This window comes from Mercenaria mercenaria, chromosome 14 (assembly GCF_021730395.1).
Source record: "Mercenaria mercenaria strain notata chromosome 14, MADL_Memer_1, whole genome shotgun sequence".
Classification (NCBI taxonomy): Eukaryota; Metazoa; Mollusca; class Bivalvia; order Venerida; family Veneridae; genus Mercenaria; species Mercenaria mercenaria.
In genome coordinates, this window is record NC_069374.1 from 21,686,476 (window position 1) to 21,699,671 (window position 13,196).

Genomic DNA, 13,196 nt, shown 5'->3' on the forward strand with positions numbered 1-13,196 from the left:
TGTTTTAATATTGCAGAAATGATGAGTAAATTGCCGCGGAAACGCTTCAAAACATTGTTGCCTTAAAATGACGTCATTGACGTAATGGCATTACGTGTCAGTTACCGCGCAAAATTAATAGCTTTTATTTTGAAAGTACGTTATTCTGTGCATTTTCTTTATTTGAACTATTTATAAACAAGCATTATTCGCTGAAATACTTTTTATTAGTCTTTTGCTTTGAATAATGATTAATATTTTGCTGCTTTTATGTTATTATATTGAAATGTTATGCGGATTGTAAGAAAATGGATGATGGTAACTGATATGATTAAGAATATAGTTGGGTGAAAGATAACTTATTACGGCCATTTACAAATAAAAATCGGACAGTTTGATTTGTTAAACACTAAAACTAAGCTCTAAAATTGTTCAAATTTCAGTATAAAATTGTGGTGTCTTGAATTAAATTGATGTTACCATGGAAACGAAGCCCGTGACCTATATGTCTTATTGTAAAATTCAAAAGCGTCGACACTGGTCTATTTAAGGAACACAGCTTCGACTTTTCATTTTCATTTCAACAATATCCATCAGAATAATAGCAACATGCAGAACGAATTTTCAGTAAAAATGTCAGACGAGGGGCACTGCTATAAATATTTTAAGCTGTGAAATTTGTTTGAATAAATGCAACTCATATGAAAATATTACTTACGTTAGAAATAAGATGTTTTAAAGCTATATTAACAAGAAAGATAATTTTACATAATATTTTTGTATAAGAAATTACGATAAAAAGCAACGTATAAGCTATTTTAAACATCTCTGTTGCCATGGTTACACTCAACTTTAGGACAAACATAGTACCATGTAAAGTTCTTGGTATTTTGCTAATCATATTACGCAAATATTCCAAGTTTGTCAATAACAGAATGGCACTGAAGCCGTCGAAAAACTCGTATTCATACATAACTGTTTAAAAATGAGAGAAAATGCGTTACCATGGAAACACGAGCCCCGCGACATATACATTTTAAGCTTTTATTAGAAAGCTAATGCGCATACCAGTAAAACTATTAATTATGCCGACTTCTAAGGATAACAATGAAACCAAAATACACTGAAAAATGTTAAATATCCGTATTGTTCTTCTTTTATCAATATAAAATACCTTAAGAGGGTCATGTACTTCAAACCTTGATAAAAAATGTACTTGAAGGGACAGAGATAAACGGAACTGAGTTTGTAGCAGTTAAAACATTAAATTACACGAAATACAAAAAATCGCTGAGATTCAACTAATTTGAATTTACCCTGGTAACAAGGTAACCTACTTCTTTAAGGTAGATTGTATTAGTAAATAGAAAAGAAAGGCTGGAAAAGTGTATAAATATCACGGTATGGTAGAAACTACAGATGGTTGAAATAAAAATATCCTAAAGCTGGATGGCCCAATTGTTAAAAAAACAAAACAAAAATGACTGAATAAAAATGGAATGGCAGTGAAAACCGAAACAAAATAAAGAAGGAAATAAAGCAATGAAACAGCAAACTGAATTAATATAGTATAAGTATCAATTAAATCAGATTCTCGGTACGGCTACTACGTATGGAAAGATCTTTAAGGAAATAAATTTCAACCAAGCAAATATTCATATAAAATAACAAGTAGTGGTACCTAGTGGTAACTTATCAATTGATGTACCCACGTTACTAAGGTAGTTTAACTTTATTGCTAGATTGTGTGTGTCCGGTGAATCTGTATTTTTTTAAGAAAAGTAGACAATGACATTATTGATTTAATAACAAAAAATATGTAATAAAAGTAAAACATAATAAGATAAATTAAATGCAGTGTTCAAAGAATTAACCGAGTTAATTGGTTTGTCAGATAATGGTGGTTCTTCATAATATCGACACATAGTTAAAGAATACCGTAACTGTGATATCGAGTTTGTAGAAGTTTAAATCAACTTGAGTCAGTATGGGGATCGTTTTAATCTGGTAATATCAATAAAGACTTAAAAACTCAAGGCGGTGTTCTTATTGATAATATTTTGAAAGAAAATGTACTTACAGCTGAAAACGTGAAAATATTTACAAAAAAAAAACAACCCCAAATTATTTTCAATAATAATATAAAAGGAACAAAAATGTAATTCTTTCGACTGAAAAAGCCAAAACAAAAGATAAGAAAAATACACGAAGTGAATTTATTGTTAAACTTGGTCGTCTCCTTGTCTTAGATAAAAGACAATTATATGCTGTAAGCTTAGATTAAAAAAATAAAATATGATCACGAACAATTATGTTTAACTTATAATAATGGTAAGAAATGGAAGGATAAATACTTTGATTTTTCTTTGATAACGGTTCATACAGTCAGACAGACATTAATAGTTACATCGGAGAACTTTAATAATACTGTGAAATCATTACTATTCGTGGGGGACTTATGTTCGTTGATTTCGTGGTTGAGTCAATCCACGAAATTTAATCCCAACAAATCTGTAAAATTCCCATTCATTTCATGTTTAAAAGTTAAAATCCACGAGTTCATATCCCCACGAAATTGCCGTTTTGACCAGGTCTAATTTCATTTCGGAAGACAAAATTAAGCATGTGGTCCAAATTTGAACGCTGTAGCTACAGAAATGTGGAAGTAGGTCACTAGTTCAAGATCAAGGTCAAAGTTCATTCGGTACACAAAACTATGCATGTGGTCCAAATTTGAAGGCTGTACCTTAAAAAATGTGAAAGTAGATTACTAGTTCAATGTCAAGCTCAAAGTCTATTTCGGTACACAAACTTATGCACGTGGTCCGAATTAAAAGGGTGTAGCTACAGAAATGTGAAAGTAGAATGTAGGTCACTAGGTCAAGATCAAGGTCAAAGTTCATTTTGGTACACAAAACTATGAATGTTGTCCAAATTTGAAAGCTTTAGCTGGAGAAATGTTAAGGTAGGTCACTAGGTCAAAATCAAGGTCAAATTTCATTTCGGAACACAAAACTATGCATTTGGTCCAAATTTGAAGCCTTTTCCTTTTAAATGTGAAAGTATGTCACTAGGTCAATGTCAGTGTCAAGTTCAAAGTTTATTTCGGTACACAAACCTATGCACGTGGTCCAAATTTGAAGTCTGTAGCTACAGAAATGTGAAAGTAGGTCATTAGGTCAAGATCAACTCATGGAGAGAAATTATCAAGTTACCTGATGTTTTTCGCGGGGCCAGATGGGTTTTGTCGACATAGGTAAAATCACCGGAAACGCCAGTCCGGTGTGCAAGAATGTGTAAGACCTTTCGTTAAGGTTTAAAGTTATTATCATGTTTTCTCATTTAGATCCATATTTATTTCATGATCAAAGAGCATAAATTCTTTTGAAGTTTTTTTATAAGAATAGGTAGGGCTATTGGACTCATTCATGCGTCCGCGTCCGCATAGGCGTCCCGATTTGGTTAAATTTTTGTATGGGAGCAGGTTTCTCAGTAATCACTTGTGGGAATGGATTGAAACTTCACACACTTTTTCACTGCGATAAACCAACTTTGATCAACAGCCTCAATCAAACCGAACCTGCAACATTTTCGTTTATGTCGTGTTGGGCGACCTGTGGTTTTCCATTTTTTTTTATTTTACATGCACATGTTCCATAACTTTGTTTTGCCAATTTACAAAAGATTGCCCCATTTTCGACTTAGAAATACTTGGTAAAGGTTTTATAAGTAAGTTGGTATCACAATGCCCACTAATGGGAATAGATTGAAAATTCACACAGTTGTTCACAGTGATGATTTGACGTGCAATGCACAGGTTCCATAACTCTACTTTACATTTTTACAAAGTTATGCCTCTTTTCCGACTGAGCAGTTTTTGGATAAGTTTTTATATGTAAGCTGGTATCTCAGTACCCACTAATGGGAATGGATTGAAACTTCATACGCTTGTTCACTGTCATGATCTGACATGCAGTGCACAGGTTCCATAACGCTTCTTAGCATTTTTATAAAATTATTCCCCTTTTTTGACTTTGCAGTTTTTCTGTTAAGGTTTTGTATGTAAGCTGGTATTTCAGTACCCTCTAACGGGAATGGATTGTAACTTCACACTATTGTTCATTGTCTTAAGCTGATATGCATTGTACTGGTTCCATAACCCTGTTTTGCAATTTTACAAAATTATGCATCTTTCGGCTTTAATATTCATTCAATTGGCGTTGCTGTTTTCTTACAGTCCTTGCTTTTTAATATGAATCAATATTGTTATGACATCATTAAAATATTAGCATGAAATGCATTCTTACCTTGAATGGAAAAAACGTGCAGCACGCGCAGAAGAACATGCATTTAGATAATTCCTGAAAGAGAGACAAGTTATTTTCATATAAAACTATATTCGCTTTCGAAAACCTTTCTCAAAAACAAAAACAGAATACAATGTATGCGATTTTAATAAAGTTTTGAACTGGTATCAAAAGAAGTCTCGAAACTTCAGAAAGAATGTCTGTTAGATCGTTTCAAGAGGTCAGCTATGATGGTTTATTTGGACGGCATAATACTTTTCATTGTCAAATTAAATGCAAATCAAAGGAAGCTTTATTTGTTCTTTCGATTTTACTGCGACAATACGTAATTCGTCCTCTGCCTGTGTTTAGTGTGGCAAATTAGTACTATTGAGAAATTCGGGAAAAGTTAAAATTGATAAAATGTTCGGAAAGAAAGGTCTGAAACAAGAAAACAAACTAAACAAACTTCTACTTCATTTCATCATTCAAACAAGCAGTTTAGTTTGAGACTGTGCATGCGCGATAATGACATCATAGCAGGTGAGCAGCAGTCATTTTGTTTTGCTATTATTAATAACTCATTTGCATATAAGAAAAGAATCTAATACGCTTGCTTGCGCGGCAACCATGTTGGATTCTCTTTATGACGCGGTGGATTTACTTTTAGAAGATCGTCGCCGATTTATTTTAGATCCATGAAGTATACATATCTGACTTGTATATTCGATTATGCGCTTGATCGCGACATTGAAGGTCGGGCCATCGACGGGGCAACAGTGGAACTAAATGAGCAAACAATGAATATAAAATTGATGTTTAATGAAGAAAAATAATGCAAGTTATAAAACCATAATTCACAATGGTTTAAAAGAGTAAATAAAATGGTACATATAATGTTTAAGTAAACAACTTTATCTAAATAAATTTAGAAACAACTACAGAATAAACATTATTTTTTATGCTCTTATCTCCGTGAAGACCTAAATTTAGATGACCTTGATTGTTATAATTATCTTTCCTATCCCTAAATGCATGAATATTAAAACATGTCAAAGTAATATTTTTAGAGTGTCTTGCGCGTATTAATTTAATACCGGATGTTCAACAAGGTTAGGCACACATGTCAAAATAGTCCCAATTAAAGTAGCCAACGAGTCTAGTGTGTGTTTATTTAAGATCGGATGGTTTAACAATGATCTATTGATGTATTAAAATTATTATATAGAGGTATATGATATTGTAATTTGATACAGTAATTAGTAATGTAGTAATTGCTCTTTTGACCCACTTTATGGACCATAACGATGTTTGGTGCACTCTTTTAACTTGTCTAATATCAATGGTATAAAATCCCAATTAATAAAAGTCAGTTTATTTATTTATTTAGGTTTTTACGGCGCACCAACACAGTTAAGGTTATATGGCGCAAAACAGGACTACAATTTTTGGTTCCACATCTCCTTTACATCGAAATAAAAACATGAGGTATGGAATAATAAAAGTCAAAGAATGTACATACCAAACACTTTTAGCAGCTGAAATTGATAATAATTTCAAATCAAAATATTTTAAATTAATTAGGAAATTCATTGTGTCTTATAATTTTCATTTTTTATATCCTCAAATGTGGGCGTATTGCAATAGCTTTGTCCGTACGGGTGTGTGTGCGTGCGTGTGTGTGTGTGCGTGCGTGTGTGTGTGTGTGTGTGTGTGTGTACGGGTATGCGCGTGTGCTCGTGTGTTCGTGTACGTGTGTTTGTGTTCAAACATTTGACCTTATATCAGGTTTGACCTTGACTAGTACTTTATTTTTTACTTAATATGATCTGGTATTTTTCCCTAATGTTAGAGCCTTTCTCAGCGGGGAATGATTTTATTTACATTATGTTGTCTGACTTGTTGGAAACAGGGTAAGTGCGAGGTTGGCGTACCCTAAATGCTTTTAATGCCCAGTTTCCTTTGTATAGGTTACTGACCGTTCCAAGGCGGTGCCCCTATTTTCAACTTGTTTTCTGTCTGTCTTGTACTTTGTGCTGCGTATGTTGTCTTGTTTGTCTTGTTTGTTGTTAACGTTTCTTTCCTGTTTCTCCTCACTCCCCCTATCGTCGCACCCCATCATTTCCTCTTGCATATGCACTTCCTTCCGTTGGCATCTACTCCGCTTTTACACTGAGTAAGTTTTCTTGCCCACCTTAATTTTGGCCGCCGGAATCCTAAGGCGGTGCCTGACTGTTGTTTTATCCTACTTATTTGTGCGCGTGTGTGTCCCTGTGCGTCTGTGTGTCATGGGTAGTGCCCTGCAGTGTTGTTATCTCTTACTTGTCTGTTTATCTATTTAAGCTAGTAATGTGTGTGTGTGTGTGTGTGTGTGTGTGTGTGTGTTTTGTACAGGAGTGTCAGCGCTGTGGTTAGGGTAATTTTTTGAATATCAATTTGAATATCAATTCTTGTTCCACTTTCCCCTTACCCCCACCCCCATTTCTACCCCCTACCCCTTCCTCTCCCTTTTCTATATTTTGTATGAAATCAATATGCTCTTGTTGGATTTTTTTTTACCGTCTATGATGTTTTTTTCGTTACAGATTCTTTCAGTTGTGGGCCTACTTTGCAAATGCGTGGTTGTGTTTGTGGTGCTCTGTGCTTCTGATAAATCTACCCTTACCTACTATCTTTTGATGAACTGATGACATTGTTTGAAATATAAACATAAGCTGGCATTCAGACAGACACTATTCAAACAGAGTAAATCTTGAAAATGTGAACATATCCCCTTATATTTTAAAGTACAGGCCCCGTATCGTATCGCAAACACACCTGAACAAAATATAAATACGTATAACTTTGCCGCTTAAGAAATTGGCTTTTATGGGGAATATAGTACATCCTATATATATATATATATATATATATATACATATATAGACTTCTTTTGGTTTCAGTTGTTGCAATAAATGTCTACAGGTTATCTAAATACATGGTTTTCACAATCACGGTGCAGGACCATTAAAAAAAACCAACGTGCCAACTAACTAAGCTCTGGCTGGGTCTTTGTGTTTCACAGAAGAAAAAAATGATAATTGATTTAACGTTATCGTCTGCTTCCCAGTAAAGGTTTAACGTAGATAAACAAGTGACCGAGTACACTAGTCTTCTACCGTTGAAAACTTTGTTATGCTCGTGGCACAAGACCACACGTATCTGCCCTTGTTTGACCACAATAAGGAAGTGATTACGCGGAAAATAGTTCCACTGTTTGGTGGTGAATGTTGGTGAATTTTTTAGCAAAAGATCTGCAATAAATTGCATAATTTAATAGAGGAGATATGAAATAGTAGGTACACGTACAATTTGACAGAATGAGAATATCAGAATATGCTTAACATGACTTTTGATAGGGCCTGTTTTGCCTGTTTGCGGCCATCTAGAGAGTATTCTTCATACGCATGTGATTTGGTTCAAAATGGTGGAAAAAAGAGCCGTTCAACCCCATATTTATTGTGGCTGGATTTTTTTCTCTTGATTAGTTCTATTGAGTTCAGGTAATTTTAGAGGGTTTTGGAATTCATGCAAAATTGCAATAGTGTCCAGTGCCTATATAGAACATATAGTGAAAATAACTGTGGCCTAGGCCTGATATAGTGGAAAATGTCAGAAAGTAAATTGTCAATATCTTTGCTATTTTACATTCTACATAGCTGTAATTTTGACAGCGAATGGCGGTCGGCATAGAAATGAAATCTGGTATATATTTGGATTAATCATTACATTTGCTGAAATTGCTTCAGTTTGGGTAAAAGATATACATACACTTGAAAAATGTGAAAAATCCTACTTTCAGTTGGATAAAAGCTTACGAGGACGTTTTCTGGAAATTTTTCTAATTTTGCAGGTTTTCATGCATGAAATGAATTTTTATAAGTTCTATGTTTGAAACCGGTATTCGGAAAACAAAATGGTGTATTAGAAATGCCGCGATGTGATATTTTCTGGATTTTTTTTAGAAATTTAAGCTGTGCCGAGGAAATCTGACCTAGAGTCGGATATGTATATTTTTATTCTTGTTTACATTAAATTCCTCTTTTGGTTACACACAGTCTGAAAATAGAAATATGTGTAATCATAATCTGTGCAAAAAAATCAAGGACTTGAAAATTGAACAGATTATGTCTGAAGCTGGCATATTTTAATTGATTTTGAAAGAAAACAGGCAGATTTTTACACACTAGACTTGCATTGTGGTTTCGTTAATGCTTGATTGAGCATAACTCATCATATCCGAGGTCCTGAATTGTATACTTACTTATTCTTTTGGAGTTCTTACATTTTTAGTATAAAAAAAACCTGAAACCAAAAACCGCTCGGACAATGTGAAGTTTGTCGCATAGATGGGGGTTGACCGCCGCTTCTCAGATTTGACCGAAGACAACTGGTCGGTGTTGTGAATGGGTAAATAATTCCTTTGTGGATACTTTTAATCAAAATCAGGTACTTTCTGTGATATTGTAAAATTTGATAGACTTCGTTAAATTGCAACGGAAAGTGCCATAATGACTGCATTCTGAAACATGTGTGGTAGTGAGATTACATTAATAATCAGTTACCATGAAATTGGACAGGAGTTTGTTCATAATAGTTGATACAGTAAGCTATATTCCCAATGAAAATGTTCAGTTCCGATTGTAGCTAATCATACCTGAAAACAGTAAACATTGCTTCAGATCTAGAAAGCAAACTTCATGTGGCTCTTAATTTGGATAGATATATATGCTGTTTTTTATTTTGGGAGAAAGTCTCGTCAAACAAGATAGTGATATAATTTTGCGTTTTGTTTTCATCTGATAAATACGTGAATTTGTTTTCGCTCAGATTTGATCGATACCATGTGTAACATTGAAAGCTGTCAAATTTTAGTGCATAGTTCAACAAAAGTGAAACTTTCAGATTTCATTTGTTATACATCTGAAATTGTGCTGGTAAAATGGTTTTTAGTTTGAAGAGGAAAATAGGTCTACAAGGCACAAGACCACAGGTTTTTCCCCTTGGTTGACAATAAGGAAGTGGTTACGCGGAGAATAGTTCCTCTGTTTGACGGTGAATATTGGTGAATTTTTTAGTGAAAGACCTGCAATATGGAATAGTTGGAACATGTGCAAGTTGACAGAATGAGAATGGCAGAATATGCTTAACATGACTTTTGATAGGGCCTGTTTTGCCTGTTTGCGGCCATCTAGAGAGTATTCTTCATACGCATGTAATTTGGTTCAAAATCATGGTGGAAAAAGGGCCGGTCAACCCCATGTATTAAGTTCAGGTATTTTATGGGGGTTGGAATGCATGCAAAATTGCAATAGTGTCCAATGCCTATGTAGAACATGTAGTAGTAATAACTGCGGTCTTAGGCCTCGTCCCTTGTAGTTGTTGGCAAGAGTGATTTCAAGGCATTTAGAAGCTAAGAAATAAAAAAAAAATATTTTTTTTAAATTCAAATAGTGACTTTGGCCTACAAGCATAGATTATGTACGCGACACATTGTCTTATCATGGAGAACATTTGTGTGCAGTACTAAAACATTTAATCAATGCACATAAAAGTTAGGGAACGGAAACCATTCTACGTGACCATCAATAATGGTATAAACCGTTGACCGAATCATGAGGTACATTTAATATCCTTCTGAGCATATAGAAGTTAATAAGCGGAAACAAACATTTGTTTGACGTTAAACAATGACTATGATCTTTAATCGAACTGGTTCGTCGTGAGGAACGTTTCTATGTAGCACTTAGATAATCTATCTAAAATTATGGAGCAGAAACAATTTTATTGATCTTCAACAGTGAACTTGATCTTTAATTGAATTGGCTCGTCGTGAGGAACGTTTCTATGTAGCACTAAGATAATCCATCTAAAATTATGGGGCGGAAACAATTTTTACTTGACCTTCAACAGTGACCTTCATCTTTACAAGCATTAGTTGTGTGCGTGCATAATTTACATATTGTCCTATATTCACATACCAAGTTTTATGAACATAGTTAATAATACGTTTTGAGTAACTGCAGGATCCAGATTTGTCGATAAAATATGCAAACCGTTGATATGTTTCTTTATCTTGCCTCCTACGAGTTTATTGCATTTTTATTGGTCAATAGACGTCACGTGGAGACAAGATATATTCCATATCCTGCTAGTACATTTCAGATATGAATTTTGATTAAAAAAATGGCTGCCGCTTTGTTAATTTACAAAATATTAGATTATAGCATGTAAGTAAAGGGTAGTCGGCAAGATAAAATCGTTATACAGCTTGTCGGTGACAGGTTACGGGATATTCGCTCTCGCCTGATATGGATTTTCGAGACAGCGTATATCCCGTATGCTGTCACCAACAAGCAGTGTAACTAATATTCTTTGCAAAAAGTTAAAAAGTCATCGTAGTATTTTCAGGCGACATTAGCAAATATATCACTTGTATCGAGTAAAAACACATATTGTAATTTTGTAAAATATCCTGACAATAAGTATAAAGGACAAATACATAGATAATAACTAAAGGCTTGTTTGAAACGGAGTTTACATCAAAAGAACGGTTTCAGATTAGATACAGTTAGGTACTTCCAGTGAAGTAATGATTTTTGGCTAAATTTAAACATTAAAAGGTGAAAAATCTTAAAGCAAGAAGGAAAAGATTATTTTAGAATATTCAAGAAAGTAACATTTCTTTTACTGTACACTTTCTATAATAGCCATTTATCTTTGTATGAAATTAAATTACATCAATTAAAATAAATTAACACATTTAAGTATAAATAGTTAAAAATATCTAAAGGGATATAATTTCAAACAATTATGCTATTCCTGACGTATCTTTCCTCCCAATGCAACCAAGAAATAGCAACTTCGGTTTGATTGAGTCTGTCCATGAGTGGAAATGAATGGAAAGTGCAATACCCCTCTAACTCGGCTTAATCGGATCTCTCTTACATAGACAGTGAATGGACTCATCGGTATTGGTCCAAAAGGACCAAAAAATGTAACAACACTGAGCTCAACTATCTAATTTTGACCATTAAAATTAGCTTTGGCCTTGACCCCCTTTTCGTGAACCATTTATAGCATATATTGTGTGATATGAAAACATTTAAGGAATAAAAACCAGCCACTAATGAAAACAACATAATTTTCAAACAGTGGAACAAATGCCGGTTTTTTACGATTTGTTCAATACATTTGACTTTGAAATTTTGCAGTTTGGCCTTGATTTCTTAAGATATGATTTTTGTTTCAGTGTTCATGCGAAATGAACGCCACCACTGTGGCTTAGCGACCGATCTTACCAAAACGAAACGTAAGAAAGGCTACTTATTTTAACATCAATATACTATATCCACAAATTTATCAATCTTACAAAAACATACATGCAAGACAGATACCATGGATAAATTTCTTCAAAACACATAAAGTAAAAATAGTGAAATAGCCTCAGAATGACACTTAAAGATAGTTATTTTCTTTTATACAAAAACGTGATTGTAGTGAAATCTTATTCATGTCTAAAATTTTTATTCACGTGTACCATATAACCTGTCGTTTCTTCTTTGAAATGCTTTATATACATAAATTCCTAGTTTTCTTATATATATGGTATTCTCTAGCGTTAACAACTCAATAGATTTGAACATATTTGGGTGTTTCCAATACCTTTTATGTATGTAAAGTTTCCTAAATCAGAGTACATTGAACATTCAAGTATGAAATGATATTCATCTTCTAGCTTATTACATGTTACACATTTTCTATCATTCACTGGGATTCTTACAGGTCTTGCCCATCGACCTGCTTCTATTTGTAACCTATGAGATGACACTCTTAATCTTACAAAAGACTGACAAAGTTTATTAACCGTGAAATAATCTAAATAATCTTGAAATTTAAAATTTGCAATAGTTCTATAAAATAATGCTCGAGTCGATTCTTGTAACCTTTCATGCCAATTCTGTACAAAATTATCTTTTAGTCTTTGCTTAACTATTTCTAAAAACATATCTGTATTACCTACGCTTTGTTGCAGTTCTGTCTTCCTGGGTTAGTTTCAAAATCATTTTTCAATACCTGATAAATTCTACTTATATACTTGTTCTCTTTACTACCTAAGATTTTTATCCAGTATTTAATAACATTAAATAAGTGTCTACAGTGAAAGGATATTCTACCTAGTTCTCCATATATAAAATCATTCTGTGTTGTTTTTTAACATCTAAGACATTTTTACAATATTGCATATGTACGCGTTCCATAGGATTGACTAGAACTAAAACCCATAACTTCACTTCCATAATTCAGTATTGGGGCAATTAAAGTATCAAATAAATCCATCTTATGTCTAGGTTTAATATACGTTAATTTATATAGATATTTCTCTAAACTAAAAATTGCTTTCTGCGCTTGTCCTGCTAACGTTGTTTGCGCAGTGCTAAAAGAGCCTCCACATGTAAAAACAATACCCAGATATGTAAATTTCGTAACAATTTCAATAAAGTTTCCGTTATAATAAGACGCCAGATCCCTGGCCAATCTACCACCCCTTTGAATATCATCACTTTAGTTTTGGATACATTTACTTTAAATTTCCAAGTATTACAATAATCATTTAACAAATGTATACATTGTTGCAATTCTTCAGCAGAATTGGCGAAAATGGCAATGTCATCGGCGTACAAAAGCAGAAAAAGTTTAAACATATGAATATCAAGACCCTCAATACCACTATGTATAAATGTTTCTTCCAGATCATTCAGCAGCATAGAAAAAAGAAAGGGAGATAAGCACTCCCCCTGTCTGACACCGAGTGAACATGTAAACTCTTCGCTCAAGTTGTTCAAGTATTTTACCTTTGATTTCACACAATCATACATCGATTGAATTATA

At 33.6% G+C, this 13,196-nt stretch overlaps 1 protein-coding gene across 3 annotated transcripts in view; it reads right to left on the reverse strand.

Moving 5' to 3' along the window:
• The window catches only part of LOC128548390 (uncharacterized), a 53,286-nt gene that overhangs the window by 25,539 nt on the left and 14,551 nt on the right, over positions 1–13,196 (reverse strand). For 2 of the 3 annotated variants that reach the window (XM_053523028.1, XM_053523029.1), the window contains one exon: positions 4,287–4,340. The exons of the other annotated variant lie outside the window; for it this stretch is intronic. In XM_053523028.1, coding sequence (XP_053379003.1) covers positions 4,287–4,325 — 39 coding nt within the window. In that variant the 5' untranslated portion in view covers positions 4,326–4,340. The remainder of the gene's footprint in view (positions 1–4,286; positions 4,341–13,196) is intronic. 3 annotated transcript variants of the gene reach the window in all.